This window comes from Leptopilina heterotoma, unplaced genomic scaffold, assembly GCF_015476425.1.
Source record: "Leptopilina heterotoma isolate Lh14 unplaced genomic scaffold, ASM1547642v1 Lhet_220, whole genome shotgun sequence".
Lineage (NCBI taxonomy): Eukaryota > Metazoa > Arthropoda > Insecta > Hymenoptera > Figitidae > Leptopilina > Leptopilina heterotoma.
The window spans coordinates 787,716-812,504 of record NW_025110938.1 but is presented as its reverse complement, the minus strand read 5'-3'; the positions used below and the strand labels follow the sequence as shown (position 1 = coordinate 812,504).

Sequence of the window (24,789 nt, the reverse complement as noted above, 5' to 3'; positions counted from 1 at the left end):
AAATCCTAGAAATTGCATTGGCAAGAAAACATCTGCTTAGGATATTCCAGAAATATGAATGAATGTCATCTTCATTTTAGTGAATGTCGTGTAGAGTATACAACACATTTAAAAGGAGAAAATTCTTAAATTAAGATCAGTTTTAAAATTCAGAAATTCTGAAAAATTAGAGATTATTTCAAAAAGTTTTATAAAAGTTTTATAAAAGTTTAATAACTTTTTTTCAAAAAGTTAAAAGTCTAACTTTGCATTCGATAATTCATTTTAAAAAAAGTAGGAAAAAGTAGCTTTTGAATTAAAGAAAGTAGTAAAAATGTAGCTATCGAAAAATTAAACTTGACGATAAAAAAAATTCGTTTAAAAAACTTCAAAAAACTGACAAAAATTTCTGACTTTTTTCTAATTTTCATAAAAAAAATATTTACTTCTTTCTTATCTTGCTAATAAATTTAATTACTGCAACGAATTTTATTATTCATGACAGAATTTAAATATTTATAAAAATAATTTAATTCTTGCGAAGAACTTTATGAAAATTTTTAAATAATTAATTTCTTTGGACTAATTTTATGCAAATTCTACTTTAAATAATTGAATTCCAGAGAAATTTTTATTATTCATGAAAAGAATTGAATTCTTACAAAGATTCTTACAAAAAGTTTTTTAAATAATTGAATTCTGTTTGGAAATTTTATATGAAAATGGTAGATAATAAAAATCATTGAACTAGAAAAAGTTTTTAAAAATAATTAAACATTACAAATAATTATATTAAAATTGTTGACAGTAATTGAATATCTATGTAACATTTTATTAAATTTTTTTGAAATTAATTGAATTCCTAAAAAACTATTTATTATTTATGAAAATAATTGAATTCTTGTGAACGATTTTCTCAGAATTTTTTTAAATAATTGAATTTCCAAAAAAAAGTATTACTTTTAAAAATAATTGAATTTTTGTGATAAATATTATTATTTATAAAAATAATTGAATTATTGTGAAGAAATTTATAAAAAATTTGTAAATAATGGAATTCCAGCAAAATTTTTATTATTTATAAAAATAATATATATGTAATTAAATGTTTCCTTGGAAATTTATTATAAATTTTTTTAAATAATTGAATTGTTTTGGAAAATGTTATTAAAATAGTAAATATTGAAAATGAATTGAGGAAAATTATTGAAAATAATTGAAATTTTGACAAGAATTTTATTAAAATTTTTAAAAATAGTTGAAATTCGAAGAAGAATTTGAATATAATTATAAAAATAATTGAAACTTTGACGAGGATTTTTTGAAAATTTTTGAACATTATTTAATTCCTAAAAAGCATTTTATTATTTAAGATAATAATTTAATTCTTGCGAACGATATTATTAGAATTTTTTTAAATAATTGAATTTTCAAGAAAAAATGGATTAATTTTAAAAATAATAGATTTCTAGTAATGAATGTTATTATTTATGAAAGTAATTAAATTTCGCAGACAATGTTATTAAAATGCCTTAAAATAATTGAATTCTCGGGAATAATTTTGTTATTTATCTTTAATAATTGAATTCTTTAGAAGATTTTTATTAAAATATAAAAGAATAATTGAATTATTTAAAAAAAAAAATTAATTAAAATTGTATTTAAAATAATTGATTTCATTCGAACAATTTTATTAAAATATTTGAAAATAATTGAATTCCTGTGGAAAATTCTAATATTTTTGTAATTAATTGAATAGTTGCAACGAATTTTATTAATATTTTTTAAAATAATTGAATTTCTGAGAAGAATTTTATTATTTATGAAAGTAATTGAATTATTGCGAAAAATTTTATTAAAATGTTTAAAAAGTATTGAATTTCTATGAAAAATTTGGTTATTTTTGAAAATAATTGAATTTTTCAATTAATTAATTTAAAAAAGTATTAAAAATAATTGAAATTCTTTGATAAGTTTTTTTTTTTTTTTTTTTTTTTTTTTTTATGAAAATAATTGAATTCTTTCTTAGAATTTTATCAAAAATTTTTTAAAAAATTGCATTTCCATAAAAAATGTTATTATAAGTAAAAGTAATTGAATTATTGTGAATAATTGTATAAAAATTTTGTTAAATAAATGATTTTTTCGAAATTCTTTTAAAAATTCTATTCTAAATTAATTGAATTGCTGTGGAAATTTTATTATTTATGAAAATAATTGAATTTTATCATTTTTTTAAAATAATTGAATTCTTTTGCGAAATTTTATAAAAATACTAGATATCGAAAATAGAATTTTGAATTTTTTTTGAAAATAATTGAATCGTTTTAAAGAATTTGATTATAATTTTTGAGAATAGTTTTTATTTTTTTTTTTTAAATACATTTTTGTTATGTTATTAATATTAGGTATAATAATGAAGTGATTGACAATTTTCTTTTTTTGTTAAGTGATTGTAATTGATAAATTTTGTTTCTGCAATGTTTCAGATCGCCTCGAGTGGGTGGTCCACTTTCGCAATCGTTGGCAATGATTCCTCCAACGATGCATGGCCACGAGTTCAATCAACCACTGTCAAGGGTCGTAATGGTTCGTAAAACGGACCAAAGGACTTTTAGTAAAGGTCGACGAGGTGGTGAACCACTTTTAGAAACAGTGACCAGAGAAACCGTTGAATTATTTAACGGTGGTCGAGCAGAGAGAAAATTCACTTCAGAAACGAGAGATATTGTTACGCCCAAGTCAAACAGGTAAAAAAAAGAATAAATACTTTTTAATATTTTAATATTTTCAATTTAAATAACAATTTTATCGATTTTTAATTTTTTACGTCTTTCTGCAAATTAGAGATTTCGGGGTTTGGCTTTGATTTTGATTTTAAAATTTTTAAAATTTTGTTTATATTAGTATTTTTTTAGTATTCTTTTAATAATTAGAATAGATGTTTTTAGGTATTTTTATATTTACAATTTTTTTTTTACTTTTGCATCGTTTTACACAAAGCGAAAAATTTTATTTAAACCAAAAATATATTTTTTTGAGTTAAATAAACGTATAAATTTGTTCTGAGGCAAATATACCTTTTCTCTGGGCGTAATAATAATTTTTCTTTTTAATATCATGTATTATTGGGATAATTTTTAGAGCTTATTTAATTTGTGATAATAATATATTAAATAAATAATTAAATTGAAGAAAATTAGAAGTCGAAACCCAATAGTTTCTATTTTATTAGAAATTGAATATTAATTTAAATTTTTTTTGAAACCCAATTTACGATCCTAACAGTAAATCCTTGATCCTTGTAGTATGCCTTCTCTCAACGTTAGCGGATCGAAAAAGAAGGTTGTCGGTTTTGTTGACCAGTTAACTCCTGAAAGGTACTGATTTAGAGAAAAATTAGAAAAAAAAGTCTGCTTCTTAGAGGAGAGAGACTCTTTTCTTTCAAGTTGTCAGTTTGCTGAAAAACATCCAGTGAGAGTCAAAAATTAATTGAAAAATTTAAAGCAACAAAAAAACAGTTTTTATGTAGGTTTTAAAAAACTACAACTACTACTACTACTTTATTAGTAAACTTTACCAATTTAAAAGCAAAAAGTCAGTCTCACTAATTTAAATTATTAAACATTTTTAGTTAATTTACTAATTCAAATTTAGAGAGTAGATACCTACTTTAAAAAATTAAGAGAAAGCAGTAACAATGTTTCACAAATAATATTTTATTTATTTTTCAATCGTACTTAGAAATGAGAAAAAAAAGGTTTGACAGGAAATAATAAAATGTACACCAGTCAAAAGTGAAATAGACAATAAACTAGATGCATCGAACGGTAATTTTCCGTCACGATTGTGAACTCTGGATTTTTTTCCAGCTTTCTCTCAACTTGACAAAAGTTGGAAGCACGATACTGACATTGCTTATTGAACTATATATACATTATCAAAAATTTCCTTTATAACTTCCACTATTGCTTTCATTTTACCATACAATTAAATTCACGAATTCACGAAAAAAAAACATTTGAATTCAAAAACATAAAATTCGCTATTTTTATCATCTGTTTTATAGAAAAAATTAAGATTTTCGAAGTAAAAAAAGTAATTCCTTCTTTCACTGAAAATTCATTTTTTGCTTCTTTTATATATTTGACTTGTCATGCATGCTGCATATTTAATTCGATGATGTAAGATCCAGACGTGAATATACATAATTATATACATATGCGTATAAATTACATAAATCCGAGCATCTTATCTTAAATTTTTACAGTCATCTTCTCTTTCACTTGAATATGCAATTTTCAAATAATAAGCTATTTATAATTTATATTTCAGTCGATTGTGTTAATGTATATAAATCAACCCACATTGAAGCGGTTTTTTCAATAGAAAAAAAAGAAAATCCCAGTCGGAAAAGTTCTTTAGAATCTAGTTTTTTGCTTTTGTAAGATAAGTTTTTTTTTCATTTTTTCACTGCGAAATTAATAATATTTTCTTCTGATTATATTTTAATATTTATTAATATATATATATATAATATTTATAATATTTATAATTATTTCTAATATTTCTAATATTTTTTTGTATTTTTTTAAAAGTATAAATTGTTATTTTCTGAATAGAAAACTCATCGAGTCTTTTATTTACTCGTCAGGATGTCACGAAACAAAGAAAGGAAAAGAGAATATTTATTTCGCAGAGCGAATATAAAAAATATTTAAATTAATCGCGAATATAATAAGTATCTAAAAGTAGACGCACGTAAAGGATGCTCTTCGAACGTGAGTGAAAGCGTGTCTCCTTTATAGACATCTAGAACCTAAAGAGCACTTTGGCACTCGATAACAACTTCCCTCTGCGATTGTCGACCATGTTCTTCCATTTTTTTTCCATCTCCCTGCAATCTGATACAATTTACGGAAAACCATCTCGAAAGTTGTAAATAAATCTCTATCTAGTTTCCCTGCTTTTCAAAGTCTCATTGAACCTATTTTAATTTTTTTTTTATTTTTTTATTTTATTTTTTTTTTTTTTTAATATAAAATTAAAAAAATTTTTTTTAATTCTTCAATTTTAATTTTTTTAATTCTTCACTTTTATTTTTTTTTTAAATTTTTCATTTAATGTTTCTTTAAATTTTAAATTAAAACACTTTTTTAAAAAAAAAATTTTTATTACTTTTTCGGATACGTATTAAATTTTGTTATTAGACACTGGATCGAAATCATGTTCATCATATATTTTTCAAGAATATGAAATTTTTTTTAGAAATAGAATTGTGAAATGAATAGAGAAAATATTTTTTTCAGATCGAGAGCCGACTCGGTGAGATCGAAATCACCATTGACGGCATCGCCAGCATCTCCTGGACCATTGTCTAATTCGTTACATGGCAGTTTTCACAGCAGCCTCGGCAGCGATGGAATGTCATGCAGCAGTGCAAGGTCTTCCTCGGCGTCTCCTGATTCCGCGAGATATTCTTCCTCACAGGTTTATTTTGAACTTTCATTTATTTATGAACTGCAATTTTTTAATTTCATGAAGAAAATAAAAAATTACAAATTTATTTTATTTAGAAAATAAAATTGAAATTAAATAAAAATAAAAAAAGCCTTAATATTTATTACACTAAAAAAATTTATTTGACTCAAATAACTGATAACTTGAATATTATCAAGTAAACGTTAAAAAAAAAAAAATAAACAAATAAATTTGAACTAATAATTGTTTGAACCAATTTTTTTCCGGTGCAGTTATTAAAATAAATTTTTAAGAATTGAAAAATAAATTAAAACTAAGGAAAAATGGGGAATGACTCTTAATTCAGGAAAAATTCAAATAAATTTTGTAATTAAATAAATAAAATTAATTAAATAAATAAAATAAATTAAATGAATAAAATAAATTAAATAAATAAAATAAATTAAATAAATTAAACAAATTAATATAATTAATAATGTATAAAAAGTAACAAACAGGATTTTTAATATATATAAAGAGGAATGTTATTCAGAAAAGAATTTTATGGGTTCCATTAAAACTTTCCTTAATGTAATATGCTCCATGGAATTAATGGACTTTCCAATTAATAGTTCATTTAACGTTCAATGACTAATCAAAATCTTTCGACTCTTACTAACAAAGTCTTAATATCCCTCGCCTTAAACTATGAGAATAGTTTTTTTTCTCATTTAAAATGCCTCCATCGATAATATTGCGTGTCGTTTCGTTCTCATTCATGTTCAACTTTTCTTTTTCTTTTTTCTATGTACAATTTTTAACGCACATATTTATTTGACAAACGATGTGATGGAGACCTATATTTTTCCCAGTCACTGTATCTTTTCCTTTTGTGTAAAAACACAATTGTACTGATTTCAATTTTAATTCATTTTATTTTTTAATTTAAAAAAAAATTTTTTTTAATTTTTTTTAAAATTTATAATCTATTTTATTGATTTAATTTCTAAATCTATAGTTTATTTATTCGGTCATTTATTTGAATTAAATAGTAAGTAATTAAATAAATATTTAATAAACATTAAATATTACAAATAAATAAATAAATTATTCTCGAAAGAATTAATTTATTTAGAGAATTTATAAAAGTAGAAAGAATTGATTTTTCTAAATCTATTAATTATTTATGTAAATTGTAGTTAGTTAAATTAAATTTATTTAAAATGAAAAAAAATCACTTATTTAAAATAAAAGAAATTCATTTATTTATAATAATTTATTTATTTATACACTTAAAATAATGCGTTCAGGCTTTTCGTTACAAAAGAATTAAAAAAAGTGTTTTAACAAAAACCAATTTACTTGAAAATAATTAAAAATAATTGCGAACATAAGGCCGTTAAAAACAATTAAAAATTTGCTGTCAATTATTTTGTGTTAGAAAATTGTCTAATTTTTTTATTTTTTGAAAATAATTTGAAAATAATTATACTTAATTATTAATACTTAGGTATAATTATACTTAAATTATTCATTCATTTATATACAAAAATTATTCATTTATATTTATCTGCTTAAAATAATTTCTTTCTGGCCGTTTATTACAAAATAATTGAAAAACTTCTTTAAAAGAAGCATTTGTTTTTTTTTAAATATATTTTTTCAAAAAATATTTATTAAAAAAAAATTTTTTTTTTAAAAATCGTTAGTTAAAATAAATGTCGTTGATTAATTAGTTGAAATACCTAGTTGAAATTAAAAATAATTGAACATTGGCCATTGAAAACAGATCGTCATTTTTTTTCTGTCGGGAAAATGTCAAATAAAATTTGATAATGGGAAATCTTTGTCAGTTAGTGTCGAATTTACTCTAAATAAAATGAATTTTATTTTTTTTTCCATAATGAAAATTCTCTATTTTTGTAGATTACAAAGACTGAAACACGTAAACCGTCTGTGCGTAGATCAGGTGCTAGCAAGGAATTTATCAATCTCTGTCTCGATACTCACAATTTTTATCGAGCACGACATGGAGTTCCATCCCTACGACTCAGTAAACAGGTTTGTTTTTCTTTTTTAATTTAAAAAAAATTTCTTTTCCAAGTTTTATAGAAAGAAAAAAAAAATTTAATTCGCCGAAAGTTTTACGTAATAAATTGATAAAATGATTCGACCTGGAAATCTTAATTGTCTTTATGTGCCACACCTTTGAAAGGTTTCATTATATCAGAAAAAAACACGTTTCAATCAAAGTTTTATTACATCCTCTATTCAAACTGCAAAAAGAAATATGAAATTTAAAACGAGAGATGAAATTTAAAGAAATATGCAATTTTTTAAGTTGGGATATTCAAGAAATATTTTAAAAAGAAAATATTTTATGAAAAGAAAATATTTTGAAAAAAAAATATTTTGAAAATAAACTATTAAAAAAAATATATTTTGAAGATTATGAAAAATACAGTTTTTATGTAAATAATTTTTTGTTTATAAAAACAGCTTTGCAGAGCGAGTCAGGAATGGGCGAATGTCTTGGCAGCCAGGGGTAGATTAGAGCACAGAGCTAATATAGATTATGGTGAAAATCTCTATTGCATGTGGAGTTCAAATCCAAAGACTATTGTTGGTGGTGAAGAGCCGGTGAATGAATGGCAAGTTACATTTCTTAAATTAAAAAGTATTAGTTCTTGAAAATATTGGAATTTTTTAAAATAATTTTTACTGAAAATTTTAAAAGTTTCTCAAAGAATTGAATTTTTTCATAAAATTCAATTATTTTCAATAATTGTAACAAAATTCTTTGCAAAAATTCAATTTTCTAAATAATAAAAATCTTCGTAAAAAATTCAATTATTTTTATATGAATAATAAAATTCTTATCAGGATTTCATTTATTTTCAATACAATTTTTAATTGATTTCTTCGAAAATTTCTATTATTTTTAAAAATCTTGTAAAAAAATTCTCCGAGAAAATTCAATTATTTTAAAAAAAATTAAATTTTTCAAAGGAGTTCAATTATTTCAAAAACTTTTAATAAAATTCAATTCAAGAATTCAATTATTTTCAATTATTTTAAGTAATGAAATTTTCGCTGCAATTCAATTATTTTAAATACAATTTTAATTAAATTCCAGGAAAAATTAAATTTGATTTAAACACTTTTTTCAATTCTTCATAAGAATTCAATTATATTAATAAATAGTTAATTTTTTCTAGGAATTCAATTATTTTAAATAGAATTTTAAGAAAATCTTTTCAAAAATTCACTTATTTTATAAATTTTGCAAAAAATTCAATCAATTCATTAAATTCTTGTAAAGCAATTTATAAAAAAAAATTGAAAATAATTTAATTCTTGGCAAAATTTTTATTAAAATTCTTTAAAATAATTGAATTGTTTTTAAGAACTTATTCAATATTTCTTGAAAATAGTGGAGTAATTTTGATTATTTTTTACTCAAAATTTTGAAAGTAATTGGATTTTATGAAGAATTCAATTCTATTCAATAATTGTAACAACATTCTTTAGGCAATTTTAAAATAATAAAAATCTTCGTAAAAAATACAATTATTTTTATACAAACAATAAAATTCTCATCAGGATTTTACTTTTTTAGTTTTGCGAAGCTAAGAGCTTTAAAAATTCAATTGTTAATAAACAATTGATTTTTTTGTTGCCTTTTGTTCATTAGATGTTTATTTACAAGAATTTACTTTGGTAAAACAATTTTAGCCAAATTCCTAGTCAAAATTCTTCATCCGCCAATTAGCAGACAGTCTAATTTTTAGTTTTTTGAAGTAAATAGCTTTAAAAAATTCAATTGTTAATAAAAAATTGATTTTTTTGTTGCCTTTTGTTCATTAGATGTTTATTTACAAGAATTTACTTTTGTAAAATAATTTTGGCAAAATTACTAGTCAAAATTCTCCATCCGCCAATTAGCAGACAATCGAATTTTCGAGTTTTGCGCAGTAAATAGCTTTTAAAAATTTAATTGTTAATAAACAATTGATTTTTTGTTGCCTTTTGTTCATTAGATGTTTCTTTACAAGAATTTACTTTGGTAAAACAATTTTAGCCAAATTCCTAGTCAAAATTCTTCATCCGCCAATTAGCAGACAGTCTAATTTTTAGTTTTTTGAAGTAAATTGCTTTAAAAAATTCAATTGTTAATAAAAAATTGACTTTTTTGTTGCCTTTTGTTCATTAGATGTTTATTATTAAGAATTCTCTTTTGTAAAATAATTTTGGCAAAATTCCTAGTCAAAATTCTCCATCCGCCAATTAGCAGACAATCGAATTTTCGAGTTTTGCGAAGTAAATAGCTTTATAAAATTTAATTGTTAATAAACAATTGATTTTTTTGTTGCCTTTTGTTCATTAGATGTTTCTTTACAAGAATTTACTTTTGTAAAATAATTTTGGCAAAATTCCTAGTCAAAATTCTCCATCCGCCAATTAGCAGACAATCGAATTTTCGAGTTTTGCGAAGTAAATAGCTTTATAAAATTCAATTGCTAATTAGCAATTGATTTTTTTGTTGCCTTTTGTTCATTAGATGTTTATTTACAAGAATTTACTTTTGTAAAATAATTTTGGCAAAATTACTAGTCAAAATACTCCATCCGCTAATGGATGGACAGACAGAATGATAGAATGAAATACGAAGATTATTATAGTTAATTTTATAACTTATTTTAATTTAATTATATATCTTATTTGAATTTAATTATATCTCATTTCAATTTCATTTTTGAATGAAGTGAATTTTTTAAAGGTAATTGCTTATAAGAATGAGTTTTTTTCAATGTAGAGATTAGATTTATTAATAGTGTCTGTTTAATGACTGACAGGTACGCCGAGGAGACGCAGCATCAGTACAGCAAGGAGCCAACAACATTGAAAACCGGTCACTTTTCTCAGGTGGTCTGGCGCGATAGTACGGAACTTGGAGTTGGAATGGCGAGGAATCGCAACGGTGAAGTCTATGTGGTATGCAATTATAACCCAGCGGGAAACTTTCTGGGAAGTTTCACCGAGAATGTCCTGCCGCCAGCTGGAAGCTGCGGGTCAGAAAAGCGGATCACTCTCATTGATCCAAAACAACAGAGCGCAATTGATGAGAAGGGATGGCAACAGGAGGCACTGCTTATACACAATGAATACCGCCGAAGACATCGAGTTTTGGATTTAAGACTCAGTCCAGAATTAACTGCTGCTGCAAAAGTATTTATTCCATTTGCAAAAACAGTATTCCTTATTTCAAAATTGAAAATTGAAAATTTAAAATCAAAATTTAAAATTCAAAGAAAAATAAAAATACAAAATTCCAACAAATAAAATACAAATAAAATACTATTAACCAATTTTCCATGATATAATTAGTTTCCCTTATTTGACCTACTTGCTTGCCTATTCAGTTCGGTTGAAGTTAACAATTAAACTTTTTGTAGGCCTGGGCACACACGCTATTAAACAGTAATAAACTCGTTCCGCAGTCGACCTCTCCTTATGGAGAAAACATTTACTCGATGCAATGTTCCGATCCGAAATTAATTGTATCGCCTAGAGAAGTTATCTCCAAATGGTACTCGGAGAGGAAGGAGCACAAGTTTGGAACCGAGCCAAAAGTACTCAATACATGTGAGTCAACTTTCTTTAGAAATTCTCCTCCAAGTAGAATTTAAATATAAAGAAATTATAAGTAACTTATTTCTTTATATTTTAATTAAAATTTTCTTAATTAATTAATTTTTTAATTAATTTTCTTAACTTTTATTCCACTCTCAGGTCATTTCACTCAAATTATTTGGAAATCCACGAGCGAAATGGGAATCGCAATGGCCAAACGAGACGGAACCTGCGTTGTCGTCGCTTGCTATCATCCAAGAGGAAATATCGTTGGCCAATTTACCGAAAACGTCCTGAGACCTGTGAAAAATCTCTAATCATAAAAAAAAGATAATATATACCTAAATACATTCTAAGAATTATTTATTTCAAACAGAGACTTATAAGCATTTAAGAAAAAAAAAAGATTTAACGCCTAAATCTAACGACGTACGTTGAGGAAATGTTTAAAAGAAATAAAACAACTTTGTATAAGCACGCACTTTGATATGAGAGAAGAATTTAAAGAGTATAAATATTTTTTATACACATTGTTTTTGTAAGTGAGTTTTTTTTACATTTGTTAAGAGACAAAATACGAAAATTTTGTGAGAGTAAGTCCTTCAAGTATTATAACGAATTTTTACTTGTAATTTTACGCGATATTTACACTGAAGAAAGAAGTGTATTAATGAAAAGCACACTATAATGTCGTATCTTGATATGAGAAATTGACTGAAGTACTTCTGAAGTATAGTTGAAGTATTTTAATTGCGTAGGTGCGTCGTTAGAAAAAATTGTCTAGTTTGTAAATATATTAATGCATTTGTAGAACATTCCAAATGTACTCGATTTAAAGTACGATGCATCATCTGTAATCTAAGCCGTTATGTAATATTTTATTACACTGAGCAATTATTAAATTAAAATTAAAATCAGTCTGATTGTTTCTTTTTTTTGGTAGTAAATTTTACCTCTAGGAATTTTCGAATTTTTCGAATCATAAAATTGCGCCAAGAAATCACGAAATTTCGAAAAATTATTCGAACTCTTGCGCTGAAAAAATACTCTTACGCCCATAAATCATGAAATTTTATTAAATTAGTAAAACTCTTGCTCCAAGAAATCACGTAATTTCTAAAAAATTAATGGAACTCTTGCGCTGGAAAAAAACTCTTACGTCCAAAAATCATGAAATTTTAAAAAAGTAATGAAACTTTTACTCCAAAAATTTATGTAAACTCTTGAGCCAGAAAAAACTCTTACACCCAAAAATTATTTCAATTATTTCATAAAATTTTAATAAATCCTTCTAAACAATTCAATCTTTTTTTTTAAATAGTAAAATCCTTACAAAAATTCAATGATTTTCAAAACAATTTCAATTGAATTCCTCTGATGAATTCAAATATTTTAAAATATTTCCATAAATTTCAATTATTTCCTAAAAATTTAATAAATTCTTTGAAACAATTTAACTATTTTTATAAATACAAAAATTCTTTGAAGGAATTATAATTTTTTAATCAAATTTAAATAAAATTACATGGAAGAATTTAACTATTATCAAAAATTACCATAAAATGCAATTTCAACAAGAATTTAAAATTTTCAAAAGTAATTCAATTATTCTCAAAATATTTTTTAAAAAATTCTATATAAAAATTAAATTACTTTCAATGCGATTTTTAAATATATTCGTAAAAAAATTTGATAGAATTCAATTATTTTCAAAAAATAATAAAATTCTTGTCATGAATTCAATTACTTTCAAAAATAATAAAATTCTTGTGATAAATTCAATAATTTTCAAAAAATAATTAAATTCTTGTGATCAATTCAATTATTTTGAATATACCTACTTAATTTTAATAAAATTCTTTAAATTGTTTCCATTGTTTTCGAAACAACTTTAATTGGATTTCTCGAAAAAATTTCATTATTTTCAATTATTTCTGTAAAATTCTTCATAACAATTTAATTATTTCTAAAAATTTTAATAAATTCTTCGAAACAATATTCAACTATTTTTATAAATACAAAATTGCTTTCAAAATTTTCAATTAAAATTATTAAAAAAACTCCATTAGTTTAAAAAAAATTCAAAGAAATTCTTCAAAAGAATTTTATTATTTATGAAAATAATTATTGAATTCCTTTAAAATTTTTATTAATTATAAAAATAATTAAATGTTTGCATACAATTTTATTAAAATTTTTTTTAAATAATTGAATTCTTTTTGTGAACTTTTATTAAAATAGTAGATTTTGGAAATATTTTTATTATTTATAAAAATAATTGAATTATTTCATAGAATTTTATTAAAATATTTTTTAAATAATTGAATTCTTTTTGGGAAATTTTATTAAAATAGTAGATATTGAAAATAATTGAAATGAGAAAAATTTTTGAAAATAATTGAAATTAGGACAAGAATTTTTTTGATATTTTTGTAAATAATTGAACTTTGGAGAAGAATTTTGTTATTTATAAGAATATTTGTGAATTTTTACGAGAATTTTTTTCAAATTTTGAACATAGTCGAATTTTATAAATTTTATTTTTCTTTGAAAATAATTGGATTTTTGCAATCATTTGTAATTTCTCCAAAAATTGAATTTTTATAGTGTTTTCAACAAAAATTTAGAATTAGAAAATTTTTAAATTCTATTATTTTTAAAAAATTACTAATTTTATTTAAAAAAGGCAGTAAGTAGTTAGCGGCGCGCTTTAGCGGGCGAATTATTACTATTTTCAAAAATTTTCAGAAAAATAATTTAAACTTTATTGAAAAATATAATAAAATCACACAGAATATATTTGCTTTATAATAATTTATTTATAATAAATTTAATCCGGTGCGAGCGAACGAAGATGTTTGGCGATGCTTCACACACGGCAATATGATACACTTTTTTTTTCTTTTTTTTATTTTACAATCACGTGCAATCACGTATAACATTTTTTTTTTTGTTTTCTGGTCGAGAGAATTCAATCTACAAACTTTTATTCTTCTACGCAAATGTACTCGATGCCATCGTGAGAGTCACACTATATATCAAATTATTTGTGATTAATCACTCTTACATCGTGTTGCGAATTTGGCCGAAGAATTTATATAAATATTTGTTATGGAACTCGACAATCTTTAAAATTTTTTTACAAATTTTCATTTTTTGACTTAAATTAAATTTTTTTTTACAACAAATAACAATATTTAAAAAATTTTTTTTAACATTCAATAATTTACGAATATAACGATAATTATAATTTTATAACATAGAGGACAAAAATAAATCTATAAAGTAAAAAAATACCTTTCTTAGGATTTTAGACAATCGAGTTCCTTAACAGGAGGAATAAAAATTTGGCTGGAGATAAAAAAAGTACTGTGCAAATATTTTTTCCTTTTTTTTTGATGAGAAATAGTTTTTGATGAAAAAATTTGGTCATATTTTTTTTTTTGGAGCCCTTTCTGATGCGATATGGACTTTTTTTTTTAATTATTGTTTCTCGTCAAGAGGAATGAAATTTTTTTTGTTTCTTTATATCGGCGTGACATTTTGCCTCGCGATTATTTTTAATTCTTAATTATTAATTCTAAATGACAAATTTTTAACTAATATATACATGCATACTCGAATAAAACACACACATTCGCAATTTCTCACAGCATTATACAATATTATTTATATCTAGACTCCTAAATTTCGATTCTAGACTTTAATAATTGAAAATTCTCAAAAATCGATGCCTCAGATTTAGTTTGAAGTCAAGAATTTTTTTTTATAATTACTAATTACAATAACAAAGAGAAAACTCTGACAAATAGCTGTACAAGTTTAAAAAGAAAGATGAAAAAAAATGAATTAGGAGAAATTAAAAAAAATTGTTTCCAATCGACAAAAAAATCATGTTACTTTAAAAGTAAAATCGGACATTCGGCATTTTGAAATATTTTCGAATAAAAAATTTGCCTATACATAATATTTGAAATATGTACAAAATTTTCTTTTTTTAAATTAACTAATTACTACGTCACCTATAATTCGTGACACGATACTTAAGAGCGAAACTTTGAAATTTTTAACATTATTTTTTTAACTTTTCTAATTAGTGAAACCTTTTTTTTCTTTTTGTTTCTAAATAATATTTCTGAACGACGAGTCTTTTTGAAAATTAATATTGAGATAAACGTAGAGTGATTATGGAAAAAGAATATTTTTAAATTAACATTTTATGTAAATTGGTCGAGTTACGTACACTTTTGACTGATCCCACTTTCTAGAAAAATGCACTCATCATGCACTTCTTAAATTGAGGTATATTTTAATTAGATTCATCAACCGATTTAAATTAAGATTGTCAGAATATTAATTTATAATTTATAATTTATAATTAATAATTATAATATAATGAAAGAAGAATATAATTTAAAAGTTAATTAGAATTGTCAATAACAAACTTTGAGAAAATTTTGAGGAATTTCAGAACCAAACAATTTTCGAAGGTTTAAATTTTAATTTTTAAAAATTTTTTTCAAAGGAGAAATTTTCTTAAAATAAGTTAAAATTACTTAAAAATTTTCCTAGAAAGTCAAGTTTTGAGATATTTTGTTATCTCACACTTTCATATAAAAAAACAATAAAAATTCTTGTTTTGATTTTTTTTTTTTGAAGTCATAACATGAAAATAAATTTTTTTTTCTGAATGATCGAAGCATTATCTGAAAATTTTATTCTTTTTTTTCAAAAAAATCTTATTGAAACTTGAAAAATCTTTGTCTGGTTTCGCTAAGTGCTTTAAAATACAATTAAACTATGTTTGGAGCATTTTTCAATGATTTTCAAGCGAGTTTCGTTAATTTTTAAAAACTCGGACGCCATATTGGTTCCATTATTTTGAATTTTAAAAATCTGACATCAGATTCGTAATTAGAAACCCCAAAAACCCCTGAGTAATAATTTTCAAGCGAATTCGTCGAGTTTTTAAAAATTCGGCCGCCATATTGGTTCCGCCATTTTGAATTTTGAAATTCTGATTTCAATTGCGTAATCTTTGGCAAATAATTAAAAATATAACTAAAATATTACGAGTTTGTAATTATTTTATTAAAAATAATAATTTTAAATAAAATTTAATAAAATTGAAAATAAATAACGAATAAAATTCATATAATTTTTATTTTATTCCTTATTTTTTTGTGTTTAGTTCTGAAATTCGACAACATTTTGTCGTGTAATAGTAATAAGTAAGATATACATATATATTTTTTTAGCAAGACAAAAATATCTGTAAAGAATGAGCAGTTGTCTTTTTGAAAAAATTATTTGGACCAATAAGATTTTTCGAGTAAAACCAGACTCTTTGAATATCGATTTTTTTTTCTTTAAAGATTGTCTATAAATTACTTATGATTGTTTGCTAAAAATTTAATTAATTTAATTAATTAAGAATTAGAAAATATTGATATGCATTTAATAAAAAAATATTCTTAAAAAACTGCATATTATTCACAAAAAGTGCCATTTCTCAAGCAAAAAAAAAAAAAAAATCAATTCTAGAAATTGGAACATTTTTCATTTCTCAGTGATTAACATATAATTCACTAACTAATTAAATAGTTAATGGTATAATAATTTAATTAAAATTTTCATTTAGGTCGCTTTTGCACTTTTTCGCAATTATAATTATCTTTTTTTTTACTCTAAAAGTTTCACTAAAGCGTCATCTGCTTTTTTGTTGGGAGGGGGAGGATTTTTTGATTGACTCTCAATGATTGAGCTATTGATTCTAAAGTTTGTTTTATTTTATTAGAATAGAATTCAATATTCAATTTTGGGAGTCAAACAAAATTTTTTTTTTTTTTTTTGACACTATCACGGATATGAATTTTTAATATCGTTTCTCGCTCGTGTGGTAATTGTCTTTCACTTAATATAAAATTTTTACGAATTCACGTGAAGCACCACAATTTGAGTCTTGATTTTTTGTATTTTATTTGTAAACTCCAGGACACGAAGTGTCAGGAACAACACCACCCGGGATTTTCTCTACCATCGGAGTTTCCTTCGTGTCGATCAGGTAGCTTGAAATAAAGGTCGTTTTGTTTTGAAAAAAAAATATTTTGCTTGACGGAATTTTCAGAATTATCAATTTTTACTTCTCTTTATTTGAATCAGTCGAAAATTTTATTTTATCTTTACTATATTATCAATTCGATTATTATAATAATTAATAATTAAATTAAATATAATAATTATATTGAGAAAAAATTGTCTGATTGAAACTCGATAAATAGGAGAAATTTACGTCTGACAGTCATTGACCTCTAGTACTGATTGGAAAAATTACGAGAAACTGTTTTCCATTACCAAAGATTGTAAAAGATGCAAGAAAAATTGTTTTATACTAAAGTAGAGTTTTGCTACTGATACACCAAAGAATTAAGAGTCTGACTAAAATTTATTTTAAAATATTAAAAATTTTTAGAAATAAGATGTTTTTGTTCGTTTGGCCTAATGGCTATTTAAACAAAAACTCTGATTTTATTTCTAAAATTGTTTTTTACATTTTACTACTAAGACACAGCATCAAAACTTGCAGCAACATTGATGACAAGGTGCTTGCAAGTTTCACAATATTGAGACAAAGTTGTAAATGTTGCTGCAAGTTTGGATGCAATCGGAGTATATGAATTAAGAATCTAAATTAGTGTTGAGTTTAAGAAGAAATGAGAATAAAAATACATACTCTCAGGTGGAAAAGTTAACGTTAGATAATGATACTAACGTTAGACTAACGTTAACTTATGTTAGGCTAACGTTAGCCTAACGTTTGGCTAATGTTAGGATAACGTTAACTTATGTTAGGCTAACGTTAGACTAACGTTAACTTATGTTAGGCTAACGTTAATCTAACAACATTTTTTGGTCACTAACGTCAGCCTAACGTCAGCCGAACGTTAGTCTAACGTTAACTTTTCTACCTGGACTCCTCGTTCCGTCTTGGCAAAGAAAAAAAATAATATTCCCCGAGTAATTGACGACAACAAACACGACGGCGACTTTTGAAGAAGATGAAAACTTGGAGAGTCTCTCCCACCTAATTACCCTATTTGAACTTCTAATTTTACATGTGGGAACGCCAGTCCAGCAAATTCACTTAGATAATATTCCTAAAGTTCGTTTGCTGATTTTTATTTCTGACTACATTGGAGAGCCTGCGTCCCCACATGAGATGATATCATACAAAGGTCCCTTGTATGTGCTGCGGATCCTGGGTGCCTTGGGAGGAGGACGAGGACTGAACCGTCGATCCCATTGGCTCTTGAATTGCTGGTGGATCGTAGAGTCCACCCAGTGAGCCACCCAATCCAGTGGAGAGATTTGGATTCAATCCCATTCCAAAGGCAGGTATCGATGGAAGACCAATGTCAAGAATTCCAGTGTTGGAAGCACTTGCACCTTGGGAGCCCTCCTCGGGTGGCGTCACTTCCAGTCCAATGGAACCGTTCAAGGCAATTTTAATAGGATTGTAATTCGAATGGTGGGACAGGGAGCCCAAGCCAATGTCCTCGAGGCTGCTCTTTCGCCTCGACACTGCGCTCAAACCTTGCCTCAATGAGTTGCTTCGTCTGAGCAGGATGTCGTCAACGACTCGAAGGGAATTCGAACGACCCCTCAAGCTACCGGCCACGGTGGGACTGTCTGGCAGAGAAAGGGAATTTGATTTTGTATTCCCGAGTGGTGGTGCCCTGGCCAATCCGATCCCGGAGCCTCGGCGACTTCCTGGCCCGGCGCCGGCAAGTCCAGCCGAAGCGATTGCCGTGCTCATTTGCTGTACCAATTGAGCTGAACAAAAGCTAATGTTACTTTTCCGTCGGGAATTGTGACGCTCGAATGTTTTTTGCGCTGAGAATGGACTTGGCCGCACTAGGTAGACAATGTCGCCTTCCTCGAGTTTCAGGTCACAGCTGGGATTGATGATCACGTAGGAGAGGTTGTTACGTTTCTCCGAGACGTCATCGTAGTCGGCTATCGGTAAATTTAGGGACTCCATTCTTGATCTCACTAGATTTGCTATTTCCGCGCGCTCTATTTGCTGGGCATGATTGTCCCTTGCCTCGTCTCCAACACTCACGGAATACTAGAAGAAAATATTCTGTTATAAAATTGTTACAAAAATTTTAGAAAATTAGTTTCAGAAATTCGTTAAAATGTCTTGTGAGGATGGAATGTTTCAAGAAAATAAATGCGCAGTAACTCAAATTGCAAATGGCGGTTAATTGTCTGATTCGTGTGGGTTCGGGTCTACTCGTAGCGATTCGTGAAGACTCGTCACGACACGAGCAGACACGAACCAAGAGTTAAAGCCAACGCACAACAGCTTCGCGAATGTAAAGCATGAGTTAGAAAAGGACACAAATATATCTCTGTCCTTTTCTAACCCATGCATTGCGTTCGCGAACGACATTCGCGAACCTATTGTGCGTTGACCTTTACTGTACTAATATATACAATCTATCAATTTTTTACATTCAGTCCTTTAAATCTCAAACGAAAAAGTAAAACTAAACATCGTAAAAATTACTATTTTTTATAATAAAAAAGAAAAACGAAGACATTCAGTCAAAGATTCGTTTAATTTCATCTTCGTAGTAATAATAAAAACGTCTTCGTTTTTCTTTCTTATTATTAAAACCACTCGGACGTTAAAGACTTACTATAATTACTAGTTTAAAAACTTTTTTCATATTCCTCAATAAATAGGAAAAAAAGTGCTGTCAATTACCGTGTTATTTCACCAAAAATACAGACAAAACCAAGCATTAAAATCAATAAACATATTCACTATTAACTTAAAAATATCAAATTGCAACCGAATTGTTGCCAAAAACGAGAATAAAATCAAAAATTGATCTAAATTACTGATATCAATTTGATACTTTCAAGAAAACTGTGTTTCTATTAAGTCTGCTTAAAACATTTTTGCCATTGCAGACTTCGCACTCGATAATTAATTTTAAAAAAATAGCAAAAAGTGTCTTTCAAACTAAAAAAAGTAGTAAAAATGTAGCTATCGAAAAATTAATTCTTACAAAGATTTTTTCAGAAAAATTTTTAAATAATTGAATTCTTTTGCGAAATTTTATGAAAATTGTAGATATTGAAAATCATTGAATTGCGAAAAGTTTTTAAAAATAATTAAATTTTACAAAGAATTGTATTAAAATTTTTGAGGAATTAAATGTCTGTGTGGTATTTTATTAAATTTTTTTTGAAAATAATTGAATTCCTAAAAAGCATTTTATTATTTATGAAAATAATTGAATTCCTGCGAAAGATTTTATTAGAATTTTTTAAAATAATTGAATTTCCAAGAAGAAATTTATTACTTTTAAAAATAATTGAATTGTTGCGATGAATATTGTTATTTATGAAAATAATTGAATTTTGCAAACAATTTTATTAAAATATTTGAAAATAATTGAATTTCTGTGAAAAATTCTAATATTTTTCTAAATAATTAAATTCTTTCAAAGAATTTGAAAAAAACATTTTTTTAAATAGATTATTTATTTTTTCGGCAAATTGAAATTAAATTCTTAAGAATAATTACATTTTTTGAGCAATTCCTGTAAAATTGTATTAAAAATAATTGAAATCCTGCGTTGAATTTATTAAAAATTTTAAAAATTCAATAATTGAATTCTTCGTAAGAATTTTATAAACATTGTTTAAATAATTTATTTTACCGAAATATAGTAAATATTTTAATAATTTTATTTTAAATAATTGAATTCTTGTGGAAAACTTTATTTGTGGAAATAATTGAATTTTTCGTTAATTTAAAATAGTATTGAAAATAATTAAAATTCTTCGATGAGTTTTATTATTTATAAAAATAATTGAATTCTTGCGAAGAATTTTATAAAAAATTTTTTTTAAGAAATTGAATTTCCATGTATCTTTTTGGCTGAACTCTAAAAAAAGTACCGAAATAATAGCATAAGGTAAAAAAAGTAGTAAATAGTTGGTTTTAGTAGATGAGTGCGAAGCCTACAATATACTGTTTCGAAAAAAAGAGAGAAAAATAATAACCTCTCATAGCTAATTTCTTTTTCTCAAATTTTTTGCCAAATTAAATTTATATTTTCGTGCAACTTGTGTACTTACTCGTTCTATTCTTAACATACTATGGAAACAAAAAAAAATGAAAAAAATATTTAATTCTTTGTTTCTTGAAAAAAAATTCAACATTATAAAATAAAAAGCTTTTGAAAAATCTAAAATTAAATAATGGTGCAAACCTTGTCAGAAATTTTGCCAAAGCTGTTAATCGACACCTGAAAGACGACATCAAGATAAACACAGATGTAGAACGTGCGACATATCCATAATATTTTGCGTTGAAACCCATTGGCGCAAAGATTTTAGTTTATCATGCGGTGCATTTTGGATAATTAGAGAACAAAGAGAAAAAAAAAACAAAAACAATAGTATTTAACATTTATAATTTAAAAATATATTCTCTCCATTGCTTTGGTCCTTAAAAAATTTACTCCTTAATTTCTATAAAAAAACTTTTTCTTTTTCCTTTTTCTTCCTTCTAAAAAGTTATTAAAAGTTTTACTCGAAATAATTTGACGAATTTCAAAATTTACTGTCATTTTGTATATTTATATTGAAAAAAGGGATTTTTAGACAAAAAGTGAAGAAGTGGAAATAATTTAGAAACTTGTTGAGAGAATCTTGATAGTTGCGGATTAAAGAAGTACACTATATATAGAGAGAGAGAGAGATGAGAGAAAAAGTCGAGAGTTGTTTTTGAGGACCAGAAACTTTAGAGTGACGTTAAGATTAAAATATTTGTATTACACATACATCGACTTTACTCACAGGAGAAGAACCCTTATCACGACTGGTACAATTAGCTAAACAGGATGCTGCTGACGAATGGCGTATTTTGTAAGTCACACCAACACCGGCGTCGCTCTCAGCATCAGAGTCACCCTGTCAAAAGCAGATCTACCCTTACTACCACATATTCTGCATCCGTTAATCCATGAATCCGGCAGCACTTCTTTTTTAAAAACATATTTTTCTTTTCAAAAAAAAAAAAAAAAGAAAAAAAATTTCTCTTTACTCTTAATTTTGAAAAATTTTATTCCCGACGGAAATGATTCCCTCTCGAGATGAAATGATAATTTTTGGCACAAAAAAACCTTCTTTAAATTCTTTTTTCTTCTTCGAAATATTTTAAAAATAAAATATATTCAAAGTTTTTCTGCACATATTTTTTCTTCACTGTAAAAAAAAGGTTCTAAATTTGGTTTTGCGACAAAACTTTAATTTTAATTTTGTTTTTCCCTGACTTTTTCCTGATTTCCAGACAAAATTTTCACTTTTTCCCTGACCCTGAAAAACCCTTTAAAAAAATTAATTATTTCTAAAAATCCACGCTATAATGCTCTTAATATTCAATTATTATGTAAAATTTAACCTGAAATTCATTTTTAAATAAATTTTTAATAGAAAATTCTACTACAATTCAATAATTGAATATTTCCTAAAATTGAATTTTTATGAAGAATTTTATCAAAAGTTTTAAAAATAATTAAATTCTTTCGGTGAATTTAAAAAAAAAAATTTAAGAATAAATGCAATTTTCTATCATTCTATTTAAAATTGTATAAAAAATAATTGAAAATTCTGCGATGAATTTTGTTATTTATGAAAATAATTGAATTCTTGCAACAAATTTTATTAAAAAATTTTTCAAAGAATTAAATTCCTGTGAAGAATTTTCTATTTGAAAATAATTGAATTCTGGAGAAAAATATTATTATTCATGAAAGTAATTAATTTCTTGTGAAGAATTTTATACAAATTTTTTTTAAATAATTGAATTTCTCAGACTTTTTTAAAACTTTTTGAAAATAATTAAATTTTATAAGAAAATTTCATTAAAAAATTAAAAATAAATGAAATCTGACGAAGAATTTTACAAATTCTTTTTTTCAATAATTGAATTTTTGTGAAAATGTTTATTTTTGAAAAGAATTGAATTCCTGTGAAGAATTTTATTTTTGAAAATAATTGAATTCAGGAGAAAAATATTATTACCCATGAAAATAATTTATTTCTTCTAAAGAATATTATACAAATTTTTTTAAATAATTGAATTTCTCAGAATTTTTTAAAACTTTTTAAAAATAATTAAATTTCATCGAGAAATTTCATTAAAAAATTGAAAATAATTGAAATCTGACAGAGAATTTAAAAAAATTCTTTTTAAAATAATTAAATTCCTGTGAGAATGTTTGTTCTTGAAAAGAATTGAATTCTTGGGAAGAATTTTATTAAAATTTCTTAAATAATTGAATTGCTTTGAAAAATTTTATTTTTTGCAAAAATAATTGAATTCTTTCGAAGATTCTTACAAGCATTCTTAAAAATAATTGTATTCCTAGGAAGAATGTTATATTTTATGAAAATAATTTTGATCTATGACCAATTTTATTATAATTTTTCAAATTTGTAAAGTATTTTATCAAAATTTTTTAAAATAATTGAATTCTCAAGAAAAATTGTATTATTAATAAAAATAATTGATTTTTAGGAAAGAATTTTATTGAATTTTTTTTAAATAATTGAATTGTCTTAAAAAAATGAATTATTTGAGAAAATATAATTGAATTCCTAAGATGAATTGTATTGAAAATAATTGAATTGTATAGGAAATTTTTTTAAAATTGCAAGTTTATTAACTAAATTTTGTAAAGAATTTTGTCAAAATTTTGTTAAATAATAGAATTTTTAAAAGAATTTTATTTAAATTTTTCGAAATAATTGATTTTCTCAGAACTATTTTTTTCAATTCTCTGAATATATTTGAATTCTTTCGAAAAACTTCATTAAAAAAAATTAAAAATAATTGAATATTGGTGCGAAGAAATTTATGAAAATTTGGTAAGTATTTGAATTTCTGTGAAATTTTTATGAAAATTTTGTTTAAATAATTGAATTCTTTTGGAAATTTTTATTAAAATAGATTTAAAAAATAATTTAAATGAGGAAAATTTTTGAAAATAATTAAAATTTTGCCAAAGAATTTTGTTAAATTTACTGAAAATAATTAAATTTCGGAGAAGAATTTTATTATTTCTAAAGATAATTGAAATTTAGTTATTTAAAAATAAATTATTGTCAGAAATAGAAACAATTGAAGGGTTTGTATTAAAATTCGCGGTAATTTCAAAGTTTATGAGGAAACAAAAATGACACAAAAATTTAGAATTTTCTTACAAATTCTAAAAATTTAATTTTTCTCAGTACTTTTAATACAAATCCCTGATTTTTTCGTGATTTCCCTGACTTGTGGCAACCCTGTACTAAATTAGTACCTTTTTTTACAGTATTAGAAAAACTGTGATATCTAATTATTAAAAGGAAAATTATTATTTTAATTTTGAATTGAAAACAAATTCGATTGGGAATATCTCAGTCACGAAAAATAGTTAATGATTAAAAATAGTTACTTAACGATATTCTTTCGTCGAATATTTCATGAAAAAAAAATCTTTTTTTACTACAAGTGTATTATGCAGAATAAGGTATGAATTACTAACACGATGCAACAACGGATTTATATAGATAGAGGAGATGCAAAAAAATACCCTTCAAAAAATTAATTCCAATTTCCAGTGTTTGTATTTAATAATTAGAAAGATC

General features: G+C 24.5%; 2 protein-coding genes across 21 annotated transcripts in view; one reads left to right on the top strand and one right to left on the bottom strand.

The window, feature by feature from the left end:
• LOC122502092 overlaps positions 1-11,991 on the top strand; it is a 34,122-nt gene extending 22,131 nt beyond the window's left edge. For 2 of the 3 annotated variants that reach the window (XM_043611983.1, XM_043611985.1), the window contains 8 exons: positions 2,469-2,729; positions 3,288-3,359; positions 5,289-5,469; positions 7,366-7,500; positions 7,939-8,090; positions 10,296-10,668; positions 10,896-11,085; positions 11,233-11,991. In XM_043611983.1, the coding sequence (XP_043467918.1) occupies positions 2,469-2,729; positions 3,288-3,359; positions 5,289-5,469; positions 7,366-7,500; positions 7,939-8,090; positions 10,296-10,668; positions 10,896-11,085; positions 11,233-11,390 (1,522 nt within the window). In that variant the 3' untranslated portion in view covers positions 11,391-11,991. The remainder of the gene's footprint in view (positions 1-2,468; positions 2,730-3,287; positions 3,360-5,288; positions 5,470-7,365; positions 7,501-7,938; positions 8,091-10,295; positions 10,669-10,895; positions 11,086-11,232) is intronic. The other variant, XM_043611984.1, reaches the window with a different exon arrangement.
• Positions 11,992-13,872: 1,881 nt separating this feature from the next.
• LOC122502075 (potassium channel subfamily T member 2) overlaps positions 13,873-24,789 on the bottom strand; it is a 234,450-nt gene continuing 223,533 nt past the window's right edge. For 11 of the 18 annotated variants that reach the window (XM_043611946.1, XM_043611937.1, XM_043611944.1 and 8 more), the window contains 3 exons: positions 21,940-22,068; positions 21,366-21,401; positions 13,873-19,201 (listed from right to left, as the gene is read on the bottom strand). In XM_043611946.1, the coding sequence (XP_043467881.1) occupies positions 18,299-19,201; positions 21,366-21,401; positions 21,940-22,068 (1,068 nt within the window). In that variant the 3' untranslated portion in view covers positions 13,873-18,298. The remainder of the gene's footprint in view (positions 19,202-21,365; positions 21,402-21,939; positions 22,069-24,789) is intronic. The other 7 variants (XM_043611947.1, XM_043611952.1, XM_043611955.1 and 4 more) reach the window with 4 other exon arrangements.